The 22772-nt window shown below is 38.1% G+C and overlaps 1 protein-coding gene across 1 annotated transcript in view; it reads left to right on the forward strand.

Annotated features, from left to right (window-relative positions):
- Positions 1-9909: 9909 nt before the first annotated feature.
- The window catches only part of ANK3 (ankyrin 3), a 567956-nt gene continuing 555093 nt past the window's right edge, over positions 9910-22772 (forward strand). The window contains exon 1 of the mRNA XM_016127609.2: positions 9910-10170. Within this exon, the coding sequence (XP_015983095.2) occupies positions 10114-10170 (57 nt within the window). The 5' untranslated portion in view covers positions 9910-10113. The remainder of the gene's footprint in view (positions 10171-22772) is intronic.

The raw sequence follows: 22772 nt of genomic DNA on the forward strand, positions 1-22772 counted from the left end.
TGTGAGTCCACTAAGCAATTTCTGAATTCTACCCATCCTATTCACTCTGGGAAGCCGTCCATGACCACACTGACATTTGTTTTTATTCCTCTCCTTTGATATTTGTAGCTCCTAGGCAGGATCCAGATTTCATGGGAACTGAAACTTGACAACAGCTCTCTAATATTTTCTATATCAAAAATGGAAAGTAATTTGGTTTTTCTAGGTTGATTCATTTTGTTTAGAAAGTTTTTTTTGGCTTCATACTAATTATTAATGATGCCATGTAAAATTTCAAGGTGTTCTCTACTTTGGGAAAACCACTATCACTTTTCTTTCATATGTGAGTTCTAAGACTTCAGAGCATATCAGTGTGGCTTACTTAACTGAATTTCAGTCTTATCTTTTTGGCTGCTTAGATTAATTCTTGGTGAAATCACAGAATTTTAGCATTGGAAGAGATCCTAAAGATCACATAGTTCAACTCTTTTTCATTTGTAATATATAAGGAAGCTGAAGTTAAAAAAATGTTGAAGTTATTTCCTAGGGCCTCAGAGTAGCTCTTCTAAAATCAAATCCTAACCTCTTACTACAACCATACTCTTTAGTATTAAAAAAAATGCTTCTTGCTTCCTTTTAACAGGCTCAGAATTCAGAATCCTTTCTTCTGCATTAAAATCAATCACTTCCACAGTCTCCTCCCTTCCCTTATTTTTCATTTAAGACATTGAGTATTTATTAGATGTCTATGTGTTCAACGTCATGGGAATGCAAAGAAACACGGTCTCTATTCTTAAAGAATGTGTAATCTAGTAAAGAGAAGAAACAAACTTTTTCCACAGCAGGGTATAATTATGGAGAAAATCCTGTTGACTTCCCCTGAACTCATTATGGAAAAAAAGTTGTTTCCTTTCTAAATCATACTTTTTTCATTTTAGTGAAACCTTTGAAGAGTGACTTTCTAAGAGTTAAATCATTTTGGCAAAGCTGTTTATCTAAACAATAGAATTTTAGCCACATCAAGTTGGAGCTGTCACTTTCAAGGGTAATGATCTTTAAATAGAGTATAGCATCGTCTTTGGTCATTGAACTAACTGGCCACACATAGTTGGTGTTATTTTCTTTTCATCTACTTATGTCTTTGTGGTTATAAGTTAAGGGATGGGGATGGAACAACACAAACCAAAAGCTTCCCCAACCAATTGCTATCATATGTCTCATGAGAAATCGTCTTGGCTAGTCCTGAGAAACAGTAAAGTGTGATGAAGAGCATGGGAATTTTGTTACAAAACATTTGTTCAGCAGATATTTATAAATATTTCTTGAATTTTTAATGTACGCCAAGCACTGCTGAATACTCTGATGATATAGCTGTGAATAAGAGGGATAGAGATGTATGCTTCTATAGAGCCTACATTCTAGTGGGGCATACAGGCAATGAATAGTAGACTAGAAAATTTGTGTAGTAATGAGAACTATGCAGAGAAAAAAATGGTTGATGATAAAGAATAAAGGATCAGAGAAGTTTTCTGGGGGAAAATGACCTCGAGGCTGAGAACTAACTGACAAGGAGGAGGTGACTGAGAAAGACATGGAGGAAGAACAGGGAAGATGCTCCAGGCAGAATGAGCATCAGTGAAGAGATTATAAGGCCAGAAGGGTCTGGGTAGGCACAGAAACAGCACCCGGGTTGGTGTGGCTAGAGCCTGCAGAAGAGTAATTGGGCAAAGGGTGCAGTCAGAGAGGCACCAGACCACACCAGGCATTGCAGGTAGGATAACAAGTTTGGTTTTTACTCCAAAGGCAGTAGAAGCCACTGAAGGTTTTGAGCTGGGAAGTCCTGTGATCTAATTTACATTTTAAAAAGAACACTGTTGATGCTATGAGCAGAGGGAATTATGGGGGGTGGGGAAAGCAAGATCAATTAGGATGAGATTAGCAACATTCCAGATGAAGGATGGCCTTTGAACAAGGAGTGGTTCTCACACAGTCAGACCTGGCTGCTTGATTCAAGAGCTAGGTGAAGCTGGTCAAGCCACCTTGCTAAGCCCTAATTTCCTCATCCATAAAAGTGGATAATGATATCCTTCTTGGAGATTTGTTTTGGGGGAATTAAATGAAGTAAAACAGAATACCAAGCACATACTAAGTGACATTCTACAAAGCCAAAGGATAAAATACTGGTAAGCTAGATCAGGAGTCAGTTAACTATGGCTCATTCAGTCCACTGCTTATTTCTGTTAAGTTTTATTGGATCATAGCCATGCCCATTGGTTAGGTATGCTTGCTTTCATGGTACAACAGTGAAGTTGAGTAGTTGTTAACAGAAAGAGTATGGCCTGTAAAACCTAATATTTACCCTCTGTCCATTTATAGAAAAAGTATGCTGACCTCCGATCTAGACTGTAATGAAGAGGAGAAGGAATGTAAGAGAGATGAATTATACCTGTACACCTGGGAGTCAGTGCATCCAGGGAAATATTAATGGCATGTCATGTACTATATTTTTCAAATGCTCTGCAAAAGAGAAGTCTCCAGCTATAAAGAGGTGATTAATAAAAGAAGGCACTTGAAATAAATTTCAAATGTCATTGTCACGTAAGCCAGCCAATAACATCATGTAACATTTATGTAGTGTCTCTATATTTCTATTCTCTTTATCAATAATTTTATTAAAGTAGTCCATTATATATTTATAAATTCAGTGTAAGGGAAAATAAGTAATAAAAAAGATATATATCAATAAATTGCAAGAGTCAAATAAAATACAGAGTTCAGCCAGGCAGTCAATAAATATTAACTTAGTATCAAATATGTGCTAGGTCCTGTGTTAGGTGCTGGGATATACAGTGGTAAACATGACAATTATTGTCCCTGCTTTCACAGGACTTTGAGTTTAAAGTTCCTTCTAGGGAAGACATGCAGGACTGAGTGTGTTTCTTTGCGAGAATAAAGCAAGACCTTCTCCTTCTCCATCTGTAAAACACATTAAAGAATATATTCATTTTCTTAGGTCCTTAATTGCCATCTGCCAAAAAATTTAATATAAATATTCAACTCTACTGTAACAGCGATGTGAATAGTGCTCAGATATGGCACCCATTTGCAGTAGAGAAACTTGCTCAGTTATATGTGCAAGCACCAGAGGTATGTGTTCAGAAGAGAAAGTAATGATAGTACAAGGAACAGCGACAGGCTTAAGATTATGAAGATTATTTCTCTGGTTATTGAATTTTATGAAGTCAGTGATCTCTAATTATGGTGTATCAGTATCCTAAGGGAGTCCACAAGAATTTCATATGGCTCTCCAGACTTTCAATGTGGAATCTAAGCAAGCTGTATAATGTAGTTGAGAGAATGAATAAGGGAAAGAGACTGGCAAAATAAAATGATTAGTTATAGGATATCCCATGACCAGAAATGTTTGGTACTCTCTAAGGGCACATTTGGGGGTAATATTGGAGAGTTGTGTCAGTGTGTTTCTATTTTCATTGAATCTAATTAATTTATTTTCTCCCCGATTTGAATTTAAAAACTCAGATTTGAAGGTCAAAGTCCTGTTTCACATAGTGGTATACAATTAGAATTTTTTAGTGCAGAATTCACACATAAAACCATTAGAAACAGCTTTATAAAGCACAAAGACTGAAACAGGCAATTCCACTGGAGGTAGGAGCAAAGCTTGCATGGACTAGGTCAAAGAATTTCATGATTATTTTTTCTCTTTGTTCAGGACAAAGATGAAAACATAAGAGAGCCTGGTTCTGGTTAAGCAGAATCAGAATGGGAGAGACTAAAGGAAGCAAGAGGGAACTAAAAGGAGCATGTGGGAAGGAAGAAAGAGTTTTAAAGTCTGTTCCTCTTTATTCTCCCAAATCTTGTCCTAAGGTATCACTTCCTTTTACCACTTTTCCCCTTTGTCTTAGATGCTATGCCAATGAACGAAATAAAGTCTCTCTTTCCTTTTCTTTCATAAGCACTCTCAACTAGAATCAACACAGTTCATTTCACTGGAAGTTTAGGGAAGGGTAATAAAAAGTCTATTTTTCCTTATTAATATGTGACTGAAAGTTACCAATTTATTTCCTGTTGCTAATTAGTTTTGCTTTATGTTAACTTTTTATATGTATTTTTGAGGTTGATTTGCTATTATTCATATTAGCATCACTTTTTATGTCTTTGAAATCCCAGACTAAAGTGAGCAAGAAGAACTGATGAAAACTTATTATAATCAAAATGTGGAGATAAAGTAGACTTCACCATACTAATCTTTTCTGTAATTTTACTATGAAGTTTATTATCTCATTTTTATAAACTACTTTGTTACTGGGTTTTTAAAAATCGATAATTACTTATCTCAAATGTGTTGTCAGTCAGTGTTTCTCACTTCATAGCAGACATCAGAATGGTCTCTATTTCCTTTCGAATGTTCAAGAAATTTAAGAAATTAAGTAGTGGAAGTACATACTAAAATAAGTTATTTAACCATATTCTACATGGAATTGCACAACTTACTCAACAAATAAACATTATACTCTCATTCCAGTTGACCTTGATAAAAATATTGCTAAGCTATCATCTTTATTGTATATTTAGAAGTATGAAATTCTACCCAGTTGAGACCAAAAATGGGAAGAAAGGCCAAAAGCCACAAGAGAGAAAACATTTTGGTTCAGCTTTGTGCTTGGTGAGCTGTTTTCCTTCATAAAATTTACAAATTAAGGGACAGATTTCTATATACAATCACAGTCCTCTTGGGTAGTGATAACCAAATATGTATTTCTTTTACTTGAGAAATGCTTTTCTATTACTTGCTTATTTTATGAAATAAACACATATTCACTAATCTTAAAAATTAAGTGAATCTTAAATTCACTAATCTCCTGATCTTAAAAAAGAATTCTCACAGGTGAAAACTTTCTTTATTAACTATTGTTTTCTTGTTTATTGCAGATTTTATAGACACCATGAACAAAATCGGCTTTTCTCTTTTACTGATGGGTAGGTGGGAAAATCCTACTGTTTAATATAATCATGAGTTTAGAGTCTAATTATAGTAGAAACTACTCTGGAAGAAATAGTGTCTAATTGAAGTTGTGGAGAAATACAAATGTAGAAGCAGAGCGAAAGAGGAAATTTCATACAACCCTACTCCTACAGGTGGTTCTTGAGATAACGTTAGATGGCTTGAGAACAGTGCATTAAAAATAATTTCGAACATATAATAAGATATTCTTTTTCAGTCCTTTTTCACTCTTATTAACACTGAGGAGAAAGTTTACATCTAGTGCCAGTGTTCATGCCCCGTTAACACTTACTAAGTTTGTTTTTAATAAAGAGAGGAGGCTTCAGGCAGAATACAGACTAAAACAAGAAATTAACAACATTTTGTTTTCATATCTATTTAGTGCAAGTGGATATGATTTTCCATGAACATAGTAAGATAATGTTTCTTCTAAAAATAAATATTTAGGCCCTTCCTTCCTTCCTCCCTCCCCCTCTCTCCCCTTTCTCTCTTTCTCTCCCCTCACGCATTTCCCTCTCCCTTTCTTTCCTTTCCCTTCCCTCTTTTCTTTTCTTTCTCTTGTTTTATTCACTAAAAATAGTATCAGGAAGGAAAAAAAAGTAGGAAGGAATAATAAGTATCAAGAATTGAAAAACAAAAAGAAATGATTAAGACAAATTTGGGAAAGTGACTTCTTCTGAGAGGAAAAGAGGGGAATGTGTTATAGGAGAGGTACAAAAAGTGGGGAGTTAGGAGTGCATTCAGGATTTTACTTTGGGACTTGGGCAAATACACCGTAACCCCTCTCCAGGTCTGTTTTCTCATCTGTAAAGTCAAGGGGCGCTCTCAGTTATCTCTAAAATCTTTTCCAGATCTTAACATTCTTTGGGTTTGTGAAAACAGATTGTGGAAGATCAAATGTTGGCTTCCATTCTCTGGGCTAAATGTGAATATACTAGTTAGGGACCATGGGGAAAAACATAAAAAATAGATATTTAGATAAAAGTAAGTTAATTTAAATAAAACTAATAAGTAATAAAGGTGATGCACAAATATGATGTCTTGTGAAGTGACTGAGTTTGGAACATACAATTAGAATCCTCTAAATAGAGATGAAATGATCTTCACCTAGACCTCTTTCATTCTTTTTTACCTTCCCTCTTCCCTCTCTCCCCCTCTGTTCTTTTCTACTATCATTCAACAAAATGTGTTGAGTCAATATATAATGTGCTTGACATTGTGCTAGGGACTGTGAACCTGGAAACACAAAAATTACTACATCATCATCTTTGCTTTCAACCTGCTCATTCTCATTGGAGACACAGATATGCAAACAATTACTACATAGTGAGAAATGTGATGTGCGTGCAAAGTATAGTATAGCCCAGAGGAGGGATAGCTGTGGGGGAAGGAAGAGGAGGTGTCAGATTTCGACCTTGGGAGTTAGTCCTATGAAATTCAGTCCAAGTTCATAAATATGCCCTTAATCTACTCAGCAAACCTCTACTGTACCAGACATTGCACTAGATACTGGGTATTTGGACTGAAAATTATACAGCTGAAGCTTCAAGAAACTTTTAATTTCAGGTGGAAACAGACAAGGATGGACAAGCAATGGTCTATATCTTTAATCTGAAACCTTTGGAGGCAGATGTATTTCACAATTCTGAATTTTTACAGCATTAATATGGTGGCCACACTATACCTTACAGAACACTCGATAAAGGGTCTGGGGCAGTATCTCATAATTAAACACACTAAACCAGCAATCCCCAACCTTTTTGGTACCAGGGACCAGTGCTCCTATTAGAATCTAATGCCTGATGATCTAAGGTGGAGCTGAGGCGGTGATGCCAGTGCTGAGGAGCAGCTGCAAATATAGATGAAGCTTCGCTTGCTCACCCACTGCTCACCTTCTGCTGTGTGGCCCAGGTCCTAATAGGCCATGGACCTGTCCAAGGCCTGCGGCCTGGGGATTGGGGCCCCCTACACACAGTTAAGAGGCTATTGTAATTGTTCAGGTGAGAAGTGAGAAAATGCACATTGGCATGGTTTGGCACATAGTAATTGCTCAATAAATTGTAGCAATTAGAAGGTCTAGGGGAAGAGTGTAGTGGGCATGGTTAAGAAGGGATATATTAGAGATATATTAAAGATGATTTTGGACTAAATATCTGATTGCACTAGGAAGGGGGCAGGGCACAGTCTCCTCTCCTCCAAGACCCGTAAGCCTCCTGCCCTAGCTTTGAGGTCTGTGTTGCTCGTCATTCCATTTGGACATTTTGAAATATGTGTTTGGGGTTCAGGGAAATTGTCTTAGTTGGATTTGGGAGTTGTGATAGCCAGAGCCTTGATGTGATGGAGATCACAGAGGGACAGTGCGTGGTATGAGAAGTAAGGAAATCCTAGAAAAATACTTATGGGGAGAGAAGGTAACTGATGGCCATGTTAAGTGCCCTGGAAGATCAACTGAGGTAAGGTCTGGAAAAATCTTTAATGGATGTGGCAAATAGGAGTTCAACTGTGATTTGAGAAGTGCAGTTTTAATAGCTGAGGAGGGGCAGAGGCCCACTTGCTATGGATAAGAGAGTGCAAGTGAGAAAGTGGGGGCACTGTGTTGACTACTATCCTTTTAAGATACTTAAACTGTGAAAGAAGGGACAGAGAGAAGAACAAAATTAGAGGCGGTCATGGGAGATAAGGAAAGGTTTTGGGTTTAGTTTTAGCTTTGAAAGGTAAGAGAGATGCTGCCATATTCCCAGTTCTGACTTGTAGTCAGCTTTTCTGGTTGTGTTGCAGCCTGTCTCTGGAGGAGGATGTGTCTTTAACCTGAACACAAGTGTTTCTCAGAAACAGCTGGCCAGATAAACAGACTGGACTGGAATAGCTTTGCAAGGAAGCATGTCTTTCTGGGCTGTCTCTCAGGTGCTGCTCCTGTGCTAACTTCCTGTAGCGCTTTTGCACCTTCTTCCCTCCACCATTGTCTACTTGGTTGGCTGCTTGCCACTTGTTTAAAATGGTTCTTAAGCCTGTATCAGTGCCAGGGAGCTGGCTTGTAAAATTCCTGTGTGCACACAGAATTTACTAAGGTGATGCTCTTCCCAGACACCCCACTCGTTCTTGTAACCTGTATTGTCTGCTTCACACATTTGATTTAGCTCAACCAATGCCCCTGAGTGGCTGAGGGGTTAAAGTACCAGACTAGCCACAGTAGAAATATAAGAGGACAGGGCATTTGCCCCTATGGACCTTATAATGCAAGGCATGGAACTGTCCCATAAATCATGATAACAGTGGCTCTTAAACATTTTGGGGATGTGTGTCTCCATGAAACAGAACACAGAATTTAACATAAAATTTTAGGTTTGTGGACTTATTAAATTCTGAAGTGGTTTTTTTTGAAACTCTAGTTAAGAATGCCCAAATTATAAAGCTATTAGTTTGTGACCACAGCTAAATTAGAGTTTCTGAGAGTAAGTTTCCATATTGTGATACTTATCTTTCAAGGATTTTGTGAGGACCAAATGAGATATCATATTCATTTATAAAATGCTTTGCACAGAGCCCAACACAGAGCTGATGCCCCAAAAATGTTATTTCAGCTTTATGTGTGTTACGGAGGAAGTGAGCTGGGTGTTAAATTGGAGGCACAGTTAATTCACTGCTCTCTGGTTAAGGAGTTATTTTGCCTTTGGCTGTCACTAGTTGAGGAAAACATTGTTGTCAGTTTTCCATATTTCAGACAGTCTCTACCTACCTCTAGAATTTTTGCTTTATCTTAGTCCCATCTGAACTATTACCATCTTTATGTGATTAAAAAAAAAAACCCTACATATACTTGTTTAAAAAGGAAACTGGATCCCTATCATAAATAGAAAACGTGCTTTCATTTGAAAATAACAGTAACAATAAACAGCGAAACTTAACAATGCTATAAATTCTAATTAGATCCCAGTGCTTACCTAAGGCTTTGAGCCTGGAGCCTACTCTTTGAGAAAAAGGGGGTTTAATGAGTATTTGAGAATACTTTCTTCTTTATGTAAGTGGAAGCATTAAAAGAAAGTGAAAAGGGAATCACTTTCTAGCCAATGTAATAATTCACCGTCATTTAATGCCCTGACTCTACTCTGTGCATGGACTAAATGCATCTCCCATGACTCCACTGAGAGGATCTCCCTTTTGGAGATGCTACGTGAGGGCCAGTTGCTTTCCTCCCCAATGGAGCTGAATAGTGAAGTCTGTGTGGGGGCAGCAGCCTGAATCCAACAGTTCCTCAGCCTTGTTCAGGACAGAGTTCTGCAAAGCCTTGTCACTTGAGCTTTCAAGGACACTCAGAGGTCCTGTCCCCTATTTTCTTACTGGATCAGGCTCAGTGCCTACCTCACACCCCAGACAGCTCCTGAGTTTTATTTTTTAATTGGACGGGTAGCTGAGGCAATGTAGGTGCTGCTGGGACATAGGTGGTGTGGAAGGAAATGCTATGAACATGGTTTTGAGACGTGTGCCTGGCAAACACGACTTCTGCATGGCTTGTATCCTATAGATTAATAATAAAACAAAAGCAAAATTGCCTAATAATGATTTTTTTCACTTAAGCTTGAATAAGCCTTAAGTAATCACATAATTAGAGATTATTATTATTTATTATTTCGTTATAATGGAGATGGTTAATGGAACTCCTCAGCAGCCCGCAGGAAATAGCACTTGCACTCCCTCCCTTCCTGGAGCTACCTCCGCCCCGTTCCTCCCCAGGTAAGGCCACCCGCCCCTTCGCCCCCGCCCCTTCGCCCCCGCCCCTTCGCCCCGCCACTGTTCGGACCCCCAAGCGGCGGCCGACTGGGCATGCTCGTGGGGCCGGGGCAGCCGGCTGGGAGCGGACTCCGCGGGCAGCCGCGCCTCTACCTGAGCCGGGCCCGCCCCCTGCACACCCGCCCTGGCGGGCACCTGGCAGGCTCTGCGGCCACAGCAGCACAAGGAGACGCGGCGCGGGGCGGGTACTGCAGAGCCGCGCTTGGCGTTCCTGAGCCAGAGCCGAACTTTTTTCCCGAGGAGTCCCACATTTGGGGGCAGGAGGCGCGGGGAGGGGAGAGCGGAGTTCCTGGATAGCGCAGCAGCAGCGGCCCCACAACATGGCCTCCTCCGCCTCCTCTGCAGCCGGCGCGGAGAGCACCCCTCCTCTTGCGCAGGTGAGCGCCGCGCGGCCCCCCTACCTGTGGCTTCCTGTCCGGCTGGGGCGCGCGGGGAATCGGGGAGCGCGGGAGGCCCGGGCGGAGGGGGGAGGCGTGTCGCGGGAGCCGTGGACGCGCAGGGGCGCTGCCGGGAGTCCTGTCCTCTTGGGGGTGCGGGGGTGCGGCGCGGCGCGGGAAAGGCGAGCGGAGGGGTCCTGATCCCTGCGGGTCGTGTGGGTCCCGCTGCTCCCCAGGGCGCGGGACTGAAGTTGCGGCCCGGGGTAGAGGCGCGAGCTCGTAATCAGCGCAGAGCCGGAGCATCCCATCCCGAGTAAGGAAGGAGGGCCCAAGGCATTGGGGCTCTGTTTCGAAACATTTGTGTAGAAGAAGAAAAGCGCGGCCCAGGGCTCCGGACGCCCTCACCTTTCTCCCGTCTTTGGACGTCTGTGTTCTTGGCTCGCCTCTCCAACTAACTCCGTGCCAGGCTGAACCCTTCCTAAGGACACGACCGAAGTAGACGGGTGCTTGGCGGGGTGGAAGAAAATCACCTGGTTCTGAAAGTTACCTTCAGAGTTAGGCTTTTTTTTTTTTTTTGAAGGTGATTCGAGATACTTCATTTAACCCAGTGAAAAATACAAAATATAAACACTGGGACATTAAAAAAAAGTGCAGACCAGTGCAAATATAGTGACAGTGCCAGGGGTGGGTGGCTCGCTGTGGGTTTACCCTCTCCCCGATATTAAAGAGCCTTCCATAGGCAGGCAAATAAAACACATACGAAGTAAAAAGCTCGGTGCACGATGTGTAAAAACGCAGCTTTAGGATAAATCTCCTCCCTCCTATTCCACATCCCTTAGCAGATCGCCACCTTTAAGCCCAGAGGCGTTTAGTAGCAATTTTACAGCTGCCACTGTGTGTATAATGTAGGATAATTGGTTTAAAACGCTCACGTATGTTTGCATCTGCATAGAGTATCTGCGGAAGGGGACCCGAGAAACTATAGTTGGCCTTGGCAAGGGAGCTGGGGAGCCAGGAGGAGGAAGGCTTTTTTTAAAATCATATGTCTTGTGTTATCTATTTTAGAAAAAAGAAATACCACTTTTCAAAAAATGATACATGTTTGAGTAGCCTTTAAAGCAGTAGTTTACCTAGTTTCAAGTTATGTAGAATTTCCCCAAACACGCAAATCTCCTAGCCTGGATCGTGTTTTTCTCTTAGTTGTCTCTAAAAATCCTCTGGGGAATCAAAGGGAAGTCTTTAAGACTCCTAAATCTTGGCAAAGTCAATTGGTGGGTTTTTTTACTGCCACCTTGATTCTGAGTTTTAATTTTTCTTGAGAATAAGTGTGGCTTGTCTAATTTAAAAAGAGGACACTTTCTCTTTAAAAGAAGGGTTCAGCAATCATCCCTGGGGTTATACCAGACCTTATTCCAAGAGGATAGGACATCAGAGGTAGGCTCTGGTAGCAAGACTACAGGGACACAATCTCTGAGTTGACACGCATTGCTGCCTTAGCAGTTCAGGCATCCTTATAATCTGCTGACCTGGGCTCAAATGAGTGCCTCTTTAAGGAAGCAAAATTTCCATATTGAAAGTGAATGTAAAATTAAAACCCCAACTCTGAAACAAAAACTGCAATAGAGGGCCAGTTTCTCTTAGTTCTCAAATTAGTGGAGGGTGAATAAGTGAGTTGTGAATTTGGACTGTAGTTAGATGGTTATTTATGATGAACCATTTATGATGGTTCTCAACGTTCTTTTTGTTAAAGCATAAATAAATGTCTGTTTTGTTATCTGCACAGCAATGTGTCAGGCTCCATAATAGAGAATGTGGCTCAATGTCCTTAAGACAATATAAACACCAGTGATGTGTTTTGGAATCCTAGGAAACATTGTAGATTATGAACTTGTTTGCATTTTTGTGGTGGTGGTTACTTGAGGACTGTAGTTTTCCTTTATTCAGTATTTAAATTTCTTTTTCCTTTTACAGTGTTAACTAGTTTATATAGCAAGTGAGTATGCTCAATTCTAGTGTAATATTCTGGTAATTGAAAAGAATATAATTGTTCAGGACTTTCAGTGGTTATTCCTAGGTTGATTTTTGATCAGTAACTTCTTTATTTAAAAATTATCCATTTTCATGTACAAAATGCTTGAATTTTTTTGTAGAATGTGTTACTGTAATGATAAGAAATCAGTATAATCCAAATTGGAGATCATGTGAGATTCAAGCCTATATAAGTGGCATTTTTACTTTTTGTAAAAATAAACTGAGTACTCAAAATTGATGAGACCAACAATTTCATACTTTTATACAAGATGAATTCTCAGTTAATAAATTTCAATTGGAATGTTTAGTCTTGCTTCAGTGTCTCCAAACTTAGTAAAGTCTGCCCTTCCAAAAAGATCAAGGTTAGTAATGATCTAATCAGATCTGAAGTAACCTTTCCCTGTATATTGACTGGGCTCTTGTTCACATAACTCTTCTTTTGGATTTTGCAAATGAAAATGCCAGTGAGATGGTGGGTTAATGCTGAAAGTACCTGGAACAATAGGCTTATTGCTTTTTCATTTTCATCCCCTGTCAACATATAAAAACAGCTTATATTTTTAAAATTGCCTTCTATTCATGATATAATTTTAAAGTTATTTTGATATTGTCTAGTTTTTGTTAGAGATTTTTTTCAGCACTAGAAGCCCAACTGTGGTTATAGATTGAAAGTTCTACTTAAGTTAAATGCAGTATCTGTTTGAATATTTTTTATCTCAGGGGTCTCCAAACCCCGGGCTGTAGACCAGCACCAGTCTGTGAAATGGGCCACACAGCAAGTGAGCAGTGGGCAAGTGAGTGAAGCTTCATCTGCATTTGCAGCTGCTCCTCAGCGCTAGCATCACCTCCTCAGCTCCACCTCAGATGATTAGGCATTAGATTCTCATAGGAGCACTGGTGCCAGAAAGTTTGGGGACAACTGTTTTACCTGAATGGACCCTAAAGGATGTGGCAACATCTTTAAAATTTATAGTTGGTGTTGAAATACACTCTGGACACTTGTCCTAGTTTGAAAGTGGGCAGACTATATCTTCCAATGGATCTGTCTGTTCAGAAGGACATAGATTTTTCTAAGAACCACCCACGTTTCTGGTTGACTATGGGAGTGAGATTAATGGCACCCAAATAGAACTGATTCCTTTATGTTTTATAGAAATCATTCCTGAATTTCATTTCTTTGGAAGGTCCTGTATGGATTAATAAGCAAATATGTCAGGTAAGAAGAAAACACATGAAAGTTACATGTTTTCAGATCCGAGTACATGGTAGCATTTTTCTCAGAAAAAAATGTCTTTAGTACTTGATAACGTATATTAATGGACAGATAAAGTGAACTAATGTTTGGAGTTAGAGCTTTAAAATATGAAAGGAATTATTTTGGTATTTGTTTTATCAGATGATGCCTAGTTACTACCATTTTCAGATACTATTAAAGAAAGGGAAATAATGAAAAATTGGACCTAACATACATATTTTCTGGATAGGGCATGAAGATTTGGACCTGGCTTGATAGAGGAAAGAGGTAGAATGGAAATTAATTTAAATGCCATAAGTTAGTAGAATAAAGAACTGTGTGTTGCTGAATTGGAAAGACTGTTTCCCAAAATGTTTTCAAGATAACTATAGTGATTCATTAGTAGCTATTTTGTCCCTCCAGCATCAAACTACATTTCCTTACTGTGCAGCTTCTCTGGGTAATGGAAAGATACTCTATTCTTTTTAATGGCTGCCTAATATTCACAGTGTGGCTAGATCATAATTTATTTACTAATTTTCTTGTTAATTAACATTTACATTGGTATTAGTTTTTGGCCCTTAGAGACAATGCTGCAAATAAACATCCTTATACATAAAAAATGTTTATAATCTAGTTTGATAGGGAAGATATAGGCATTTTTAATAATAACAACTATGATTTGTTTTGCCTCTCATGATAGGTGCTGTATACTTCAAAACGAACTGTAGGGTAGTCATTATTATCCCCACTCCATTTTATATATGCAAAACTGAGCTTCAGGAGCACTATGCCAGTTGTAGGCTGGTAAAGGTGAAAACTGAATTTGAACGCCTCTCTGCCTGAGTAATGGAGAGAGCCATGATGATGAAATCAGAAGGCCGGGAATGGAGTCCTCATTCTCTAACTAGCTCTGTAACTTCAGAATCTTGGGCTTCGGTTTCTCCACTGAAAAAAGGAGAGTTGGAATAAATGATTTCTAAGGTTTATTCAAGCTAACGTACTGTATGACTTAAAAAATTTTTAAATGCTGAGAGAGGATTATATGTTATTTGTAATAAAGTAATACATTTTCTTGTTTCTCAGAAGCATTTTTCTTTCCTTTATATTTTGGCATTTCTGATATTAGGATAATTTCCCAAATGTTGGGAACTTTAAGATTATGTTGTTTATTTTAAGTGATTTATTTTTCTCTGAAAATCTAATTTTTAAAGAAATTGTATTGTTTGCAGTTGATGATATTTTAGAGCATAAGAAATTTATTAGTTTTTAGGGGACATCTCAGTGAGTTTGGACTGGCAACGGAACACTCAGCAAAAACAAAGAATTTTAGTGGGGTGTAAAAGAATTGGGGCACTTCAAATAGTAGGTAGAGAGCAGTTGGGATAGCTGCTTAGCCTTTGTGGGTCCTTTATGGGATAGCTGCTTAGCCTTTGTGGGTCCTTTATGTTTTCTTCCTTTTTCAAATTTGAGGTATGATCAGTGGCATGCTAGTAAACTGGCTCCCCCCCCCCCCAAAAAAAGTCCTAATTAATAGCATTTTTATAGCATTTGTCCATTTCTGTGGTATATATATAAGAATTCTGGTCACCGATTCCAGTGTTTTTGTGTGTGCGTGTGTGGAGGTGGGGGTGGGGTGAAGATGGTTTCCCCTACACCAACAAGCAATGCTCCCATACCAGCTAGGTGTCCTACCATTCAACTCAGTTCTGACACTATCCACAGATAGCATCAGATCCCGCAGGTTAAGGCCTCCTCTCACGAGACTGGCCTGAGGCTCTCCTCCCCTGACTTCAGATGCCAGTCACAATCCCAGGTTATCACCTCCGCTTTTGACCAGCTGGCTATAGATTGGAGGTTCCAGTTACCATCTTCTTGGGTTCAATTAATTTGCTAGAGTGGCTCACAGAATTCAGATAAACATTTTACTTATTATATTACTGGTTTATTAGAAAGGGTATAATTCAGGAACCGCCAGATGGAAAAGATGCATAAGGCAAAGTATAGGGTAAGGGACTCAGAGCTTACATGCCCTCTCTGAGTATGCCACTGTCCATAAATCCTCACGTGTTCATAAACCTGGAACCTCTCTAAACCTAGTCCTTTTGGGATTTTATGGAGGCTTCGTTACATAGGTATGATTGATTAAGTCACTGGCCTTTGGTGATTGATTCAACTTCTGGTCCCCTTTCTGTCCCTAGAGGTTAGGGGGGTGAGTCTGAAAGTTCAGACTCTCTAATCACATGTTTGGTTCTCCTGGTAACCAGCCCCTATTCTTAAGGGGTGTAGAGTCCACAAGTCATCTCATTAACAAAACAAGACACCTTTACTCACTCTCATCACCTAGGAAATTCCAAGAGCTTTAGGAGCTCAGTGTCAGGAACTAGGTTGAAAACCAAATATGTATTTCTTATTATAAATCATAATGTCACAAAATACTTGCATCATGGCTCATTTAAAGTTGCCAATGAGAGGCTAATATGGAATTGGTAAAAGAAACACAGAATTGGCTTTCTGGAAAGCTGGTATTAGCTAGTTCCAGCATACCACTTACACTCAGTGAAATGCACTGAAATTTTTTAGTCAAATCAATAATTTATTTATCTAAATGTAGTTGGCACTTACCAGATGACAGGAACACATGGGGAGGCACAGATAAATAAGAACTAGTTTTTACTCTCCAGAATGTCATAGTCTAGCGGGCTGTTTAAATAAACTTTTAAGTAAAGAAAAGAATTCAATACTTCTGAGAAGGGTCAATCAACTCTCTCTTTTTCCACTGAGAACAAAATAAATAGCAAGTAGATATCTGGATTAGAAATGAGAGAACTAAGGTAATTGGCTTTTAGATGTTAGGATGGTGGACAGGATTTTTGAGGCTCTGTTTCTACGGAGTCAGGTTAAGCATACTAGAGTTTTCTTCCCCTTATGTATGTGTTGGTGTGTGTGTCCATGTGTATTCAACACATTATTGAGGTATAATTTATATACAATAAAATTCTCCAAATTTAAATGTACAGTTCTACCAGTTTTACAAATGTTGTACCCCATAACAACAGAATCTTTATCATAAGTTCACTTGGGTTCTTTCCCAGCTCCCTCCAACCCGTCAGGCAGCCATTGTTCTGTTTTTTTTTTTTTTTTTTTTTAGCGTAAATTAGTTTTGCTTGTATTTTTCTTTTGTGCTTGGCTTCTTCCAGCATAATGCTTTTGATATTTATCTATGCCATTGTAGGTATTACTAGATTATTCTTTTTTATTGCTGAGCAGTATTTTTCTGTATGACTATACCACAGATTGTTCATCCATTCATCAGACATTTAAATTGTTTTTAGCCTTTGGCTATTATGAATAATGCTGCCATCAAGATTTGGGTATTCATCTTTTTGTTGACACATAATAACCCTCCTTTTTTTGGTGGGAGTGTTAATTACCTACAAGTAGGGTTGTAGAGTCAAAAGGTAGTGTACGTGCAACTGTTTAAGAAACCATTCATTTTTTACCTCACATCTCTAGAGAATGAATGATTTCAGATTAAAATGGGAGGAAAGAGAAAGTCCAGGGGGAATTATTCCTTTGACATGGACTTAATTTGAGAACTGAAAATATGATTTTAACTATCGCTGAAAAGTAGATATTGTGGAAAAAACATTGATGTTAAGTTAGACTTTATTAATGTATAAAGAAAAGTATAGTTACAAAGAGAAAACTGTAAAGTTTCTAAACAGATTTATTGAGATGTAATTTATATGCATAAAATTCACCCATTCAAAGTGTACAATTCAATAAATTTTGATATGGTTTATAGAGGTGGAAAACCATCACCACAATCTAATTTAATAACATTTTATTACCCTTAAATAAGTGCTCATTTATAGTCAAAAACCACAGTTTTGTAGTTAGGAAGATCTGTATTTTAGTCTGAGCTTTACTAATTAGCAACTATGTTACCTTGGAAAGCTAAATCTCAGTTTCTACACCTTTGAAATAAAGATGAAGACACCTTATTTACAATATTTTTATAAGAACTGTGATTAATGCACATAAAGCACTTGGTATTAATAAATGTTAAATAAATGGTAGTGTTTGTTGTTGAACAGCATCATTATAATTTCTGTGTTTTGTTTCTGTCCTTACAGCACCTACAATAATGTTCCCTTTATTAAAGATACCTTTAAACATATCTTTTAAGAGAAAATGAGGTGGAGTGGAAAGAGGAAGCCTGGACTTTAGAACAACATAACGGGTTTTCTGGCGCTACCATTTAATTGCTCCATTGGGCAAATAACTTAACCATGTCTGTTTCCTCATATGAGGAACTAGAATAATAACATCCACCTTGCAAGATTGTTCCAAGTGTTTGAAGAAATATACAGGACTTGTTATTATAGTAGGTGCTCAATACATAGGAGCTGTTATTCTATGATATCAGAAGCTACCATCTTTGAAGTATTACATTTAGGAATAAAATTTATGTACAGAATTCAAGACATAGATGGAAAATTTGCTATGTACTGTGTGCATATTTGTTGTATACATTTTTATATTTTAATACTAGTAGAGTGCCAGGGACATAGTCCTTAACAAAATATTTGATTAAGTTAATGCATAGATGAATAAATAAAGAAGGAAAATTATTTGCCCCATGCTGTTTCAATTTCCCTCAATGTTTAGGTATCCAGGAGAAAGTTTTGTTTTCCAAGTTTTAAGCTTATTCACTTATCTCCTCTCATTTGGCTGGGTGTGGGTGGGGGTGGGGTGGAGGAAAATTAGAAATTATCATAAGAACAAAAATTACAACAATAATTGCTTATATTCATAAACTATATTCTTAAAAGTACTCTCATGTTATTTTTTAAAAAATTGTGTGTAACAATAACATATCAGGTGATTGGAGTAAATGGTCTCATGGTGAAAAGAAAAACAAGATTCAGAGGTGAAATTGTTCATAGTCTTTATGGAGCTAATAAGTGGCAAAGCCAAATGGAGGAATAAATGGGCAACCTTGTGTGTTGCTGCTGGGAGCACAGACTGGGGCAGCTGTTTTGGAAAGCAGTCTGGCATTACTTAAGCAAATTAACTAGTTATTTACTCTGTGACCCAACAATTTAATTCCTACAGATGGACACTGGAATGTGCCCCGTAGATACCCAAGAGAATGTATCCAAAGTTATTCACTGCTGTGTTATTGGCGGTGTAGGGGTGTGGGAGGTACTGGGTGACCATTGCTGGGAGAGGGAGAGGTAGAATGGTGGGTGCACATTATGGAGTTGTCTGTAGTTAGAAGCAGCAGATTATATAAAAGCAACACAAATGGATCTTAAAAATATAGTGCTTTGTGAAAAACGTGAGTGTGGAATGTATTTACTGTTTATGCTCATTAAAAAGTCACAGTACACATCTTGTAAGAACACTTACATAAAATACTCATTAAGCACATTAGAATGGCTGCCTGTGGGGCTCAGTGCATAGGAGTAGGTTATGGAACAAATGAATAAGGAACATCCTGATAGTGTACCAGTAAGTGTGGCTAACTCAACCCTCTGAATGATAAAGTTAAAAACAAAATAACACATTGTTACTTGATGTCAGTGCTGAGCCGATGGAGAAGGAAAGGTTTCAGTGGTGAGACACCCAGTTGGAAGAACATACGAGGAGCTGACATGAGAATGAAACGGCAGGCACCAACTTTATTGCTGGGAGCGCAGTTCTGTTGCGGGGAGTGCGCTGCTGCTTCTGCTCTTCTGCTCCCCAGGGGACCGCATGGGCTCCACATATATCACAGTGCAGTAGTGGTATTTGGCCACACATGCATGATACAATAAACTGAATTATGTTTACGTATATTAGGCGCAGGCACCCTAGTACACTAATGTAACATTTTAAATCTGGGATCCGATTCATAGCCTCCAGCCTCACAGCCGGACCAGGGACCAGCCAGGTCTGGGGCCCACACTTGATATAGTTCGAATACCTTTTTTTTATGTCATCAACTCTGCTACTAGGCTTAACCAAAGAGACCCTGATGTCATTATATATGGGATGGATGTTCCAAGTAAAGTAAAATTTGGATTGGTTTCTAAATTTGCACAGAGAGTAACATCTTTTTCTTCTTAAAAGATTTACAACATGGTACACTTGAGTTGGTATAATTTAAAAATTATCCTTTAAAACTTGTATTTTAGATAATAGAAACTGATGTGTTATATAGTGTTAAACATTTTTACAGAATTATAATGCAGTATACTAATTATTTAGTTCTAAAATGATACTCAGACTATCATTATTTTTCATGGATCCAGAAATGCACAGTATCCTATTATATATAGAAAAAGTTATCTGCATCTATATTATCTTTAAAGGACTTACATGTGTGATTTTTTTTTGGCAGATATATCACCTCGTATTTTAATATTTCTATTCCAAGTTAAATTTGAAGTATAATAGATTCTTTTTTCTTTTTTTGGCTTAAAGCAATGGATATTTGTTTATTGCAGTTCTGGAGGTCAGGAGTCCAAAAATGGGTTGGCAGGATTTCGTCCTTCAAGAGGGTCTAGGAGAGAATTATTTTCTTTACATTTTCTAACTTCTAGAACCTGCCTGCATTTCTTGGCTCTTGGCTCCATGCCACTCTAACCTCTGCTTTGATCATCATTTAGAATGGATTGCTTTTAAAATTTATCTTCCCTTTCTACTTGTTATTTGTGGTCCTTCTGAAATGATAGTTATGTAAAATGGTTATAGTTATGTTTTGTACATCGTATACATATTTATAACAGCAACTATCCTGTTTAAAAAAGCCACAATGGTTCAACATTCAACTAAACATTAGCAGCCTTTAAAAGTGTGTATCTGTCACTGCTGTGGAGGTGTTGCCAGTATTCAGTAGGCAGACTGCTGGGACAAGAAAGGTCACCTAGTTATTTTAATGATAGGTGAGAGAAATTGATTATACCCTTTGTGATCTCAGTGTCTACCTGTTTGTGAGTGGTGTGCAGACAGAGTTTCAGGATTACCTGTAATATGCAGAGGGAGGCCTGGTTCTTGTGTAAGAGTTTCATCTGCAGTACCATGCAATAAAATGTTGACAATGAAGAATTGATTTTAATGCTGTGTTTTATCTTTCTCAACAATGAAAAGAAACAGAAAGGAGAGCATTGATACCTAGTAGAAGGGATAGAAACTCAGAGTCGGATATGTGAAAATGATATTCACAAGTGCGATTCTGAACTGTTTTGCAACTCAGTTTTTTCATCTACAAAATGGGAATAATGACAATGCCTACTTTTTCCATCTCTGAGTTGTAAGGGTCAAATTGTATTATTTTGTCATTTATTTGATTTAAATTGCTTAATGCTATGTGAACATATTGGTGTGTGTGTTTTTAACATATTGTTTATTTAAATGTACTATTTTTCAGTATGGTATCTTTTCATTGAACTAATTTAGCATCTTCCAAATATAATAATTAATAACCAATAATATTTTAGTGATTATTGGACACTTTAAAGTTGATTTCTTAAAAGTTTACAGATATTTAGCATCTTTTTGAGGTTTTGGCAATTTTTAATCTTATTAAAGCATTATGTATGCCAGGAAACTGCTCTTCTTGTTAATGGGTCCAACATAAACACTAATTAAAAATTTCCTTGAAGTTCAATGATATATTTTGCAAAGTCTGGTTGGATTGTAAAGCTGTTATTGGGTATGAAATGACGGCTTAGATTGGTATAGATGTCCACTCAAGTTTATATTGAATCTCTCAGAGTGTGTAGCCAATCAGCTTGAAGTCCTACAGGTTTATGAAGAATCAATGTAATGAATTGCTCTCTGAGGTGAGAAATTTGGGTTCAATCTGTTATTCAGAATGTATATACACTTGGTCAGATCACTTCATTTCTACAGAGTATCCTCCTAACTGGCAAGATTTCTACCTGCTTAAAAATTTTCCATGCCCTGAGATCCAAACTGTGGTGAGGCCGTCAATCAAAACTAGCACAAGCTGTTTTGCCAAACCCCCTAATGAGCTCATTTTAAGCTGTACATTTGCCAAGAAATTGATGAAATTTCGGGAGGATTAAGTAAATACTTAATGCACATTTACATGAATTTCTGAAGAAGCCTTTTATCTGTTTGAGATCATTGCTTAAGTTAAAAATCTGCGTTTTAATGAGACCTTTCTCCACTTTTCGTGTAGTGAAGTACAAATACTTTAGATCCTACCCCACATGTGGTTTTTAAAAAATTAAATTTTGTTTTTTCAATTATAACACGTGGCTTTTGACACCAGCCATCCTTCTAACTCTGTGCCACTCCTTTAGTTCTGCTTATCTTTTGCATGAGCCACTTTAACAGTTGCCTAAATTATCTCTTAGTTTCAATGGACAGCTGGCCTCCACACTCATCTTTACAAAACAAGAATATGATGCCATTCCTCTTTTTAGAAACCTTTTAAGGTTACCCATTATAAATAGGGCAAAATCCAAACATGTTAGGGTTGCACAGAAGATCTTTTACCATGTTGTCCCAATATAACTTACCATTTTTACCCTTTGTTTTTTTTCTGAAAAATCCGACATCGTGACCATGCTGTACTTATTTCTCCAGCCTTTTCCCAAATGGACTGTGCTTTTACGTTCTTCCATGTCTTTGTGCAAGCTTTCTCTTGCTAGTTTGTGGAGTTCTCATTTTTCTCTTCTTGGAAAATCCCTGCAAATCTTTCAATACCTAGCTCAGATGTCCCCTCTTCTACACAACCTTCCTAGACTTCTGCAGATAGTGACAGTCACTCTGTCTTCTAGAATGTTGTAGCACTTCATCTACATTTGGCTATCATTGCATTTATCACATTTTATTGGAATTGTTTATTTACTCTGTCTTCCTTAACGAACTAGATAATAAACTCTTGGAGGAGGACATGTTTATACCTTTTCTCCATTTTCTTGTCTGCCTCCCTTCATCTAGGATCTGGTGCATCTGGTGCTTAGTATCTGGCTGCCAAAAAAAGGCAACTTAGCATTTGGACAGTGTTTGTCAACACGGTCTCCTGTAGAACAGTATTGAGGTTACTTTGACCTACAAAAAACATAAAAAAAAATTATATTTAAGGCAGATGTAGATACATTACAACATTAGAAATGTGTCAAATCTTGCAAGGGCATGCATATATGATAATATCTAATAATATTTTTATCTTTTGGAAGGTTTGACCTTGCAACCATTTTCTGCCAAATAGCATAGTGTAGTGTTCGGATGTTGTAGTAGCTGTGTGCCTTGGGCAAGTGAAATTAACTTTTCAAAGACACATTTCCTTATTTTTATTTAAAAAACTTTTTTT

This window comes from Rousettus aegyptiacus, unplaced genomic scaffold, assembly GCF_014176215.1.
Source record: "Rousettus aegyptiacus isolate mRouAeg1 unplaced genomic scaffold, mRouAeg1.p scaffold_m13_p_6, whole genome shotgun sequence".
NCBI classification, from domain to species: Eukaryota; Metazoa; Chordata; class Mammalia; order Chiroptera; family Pteropodidae; genus Rousettus; species Rousettus aegyptiacus.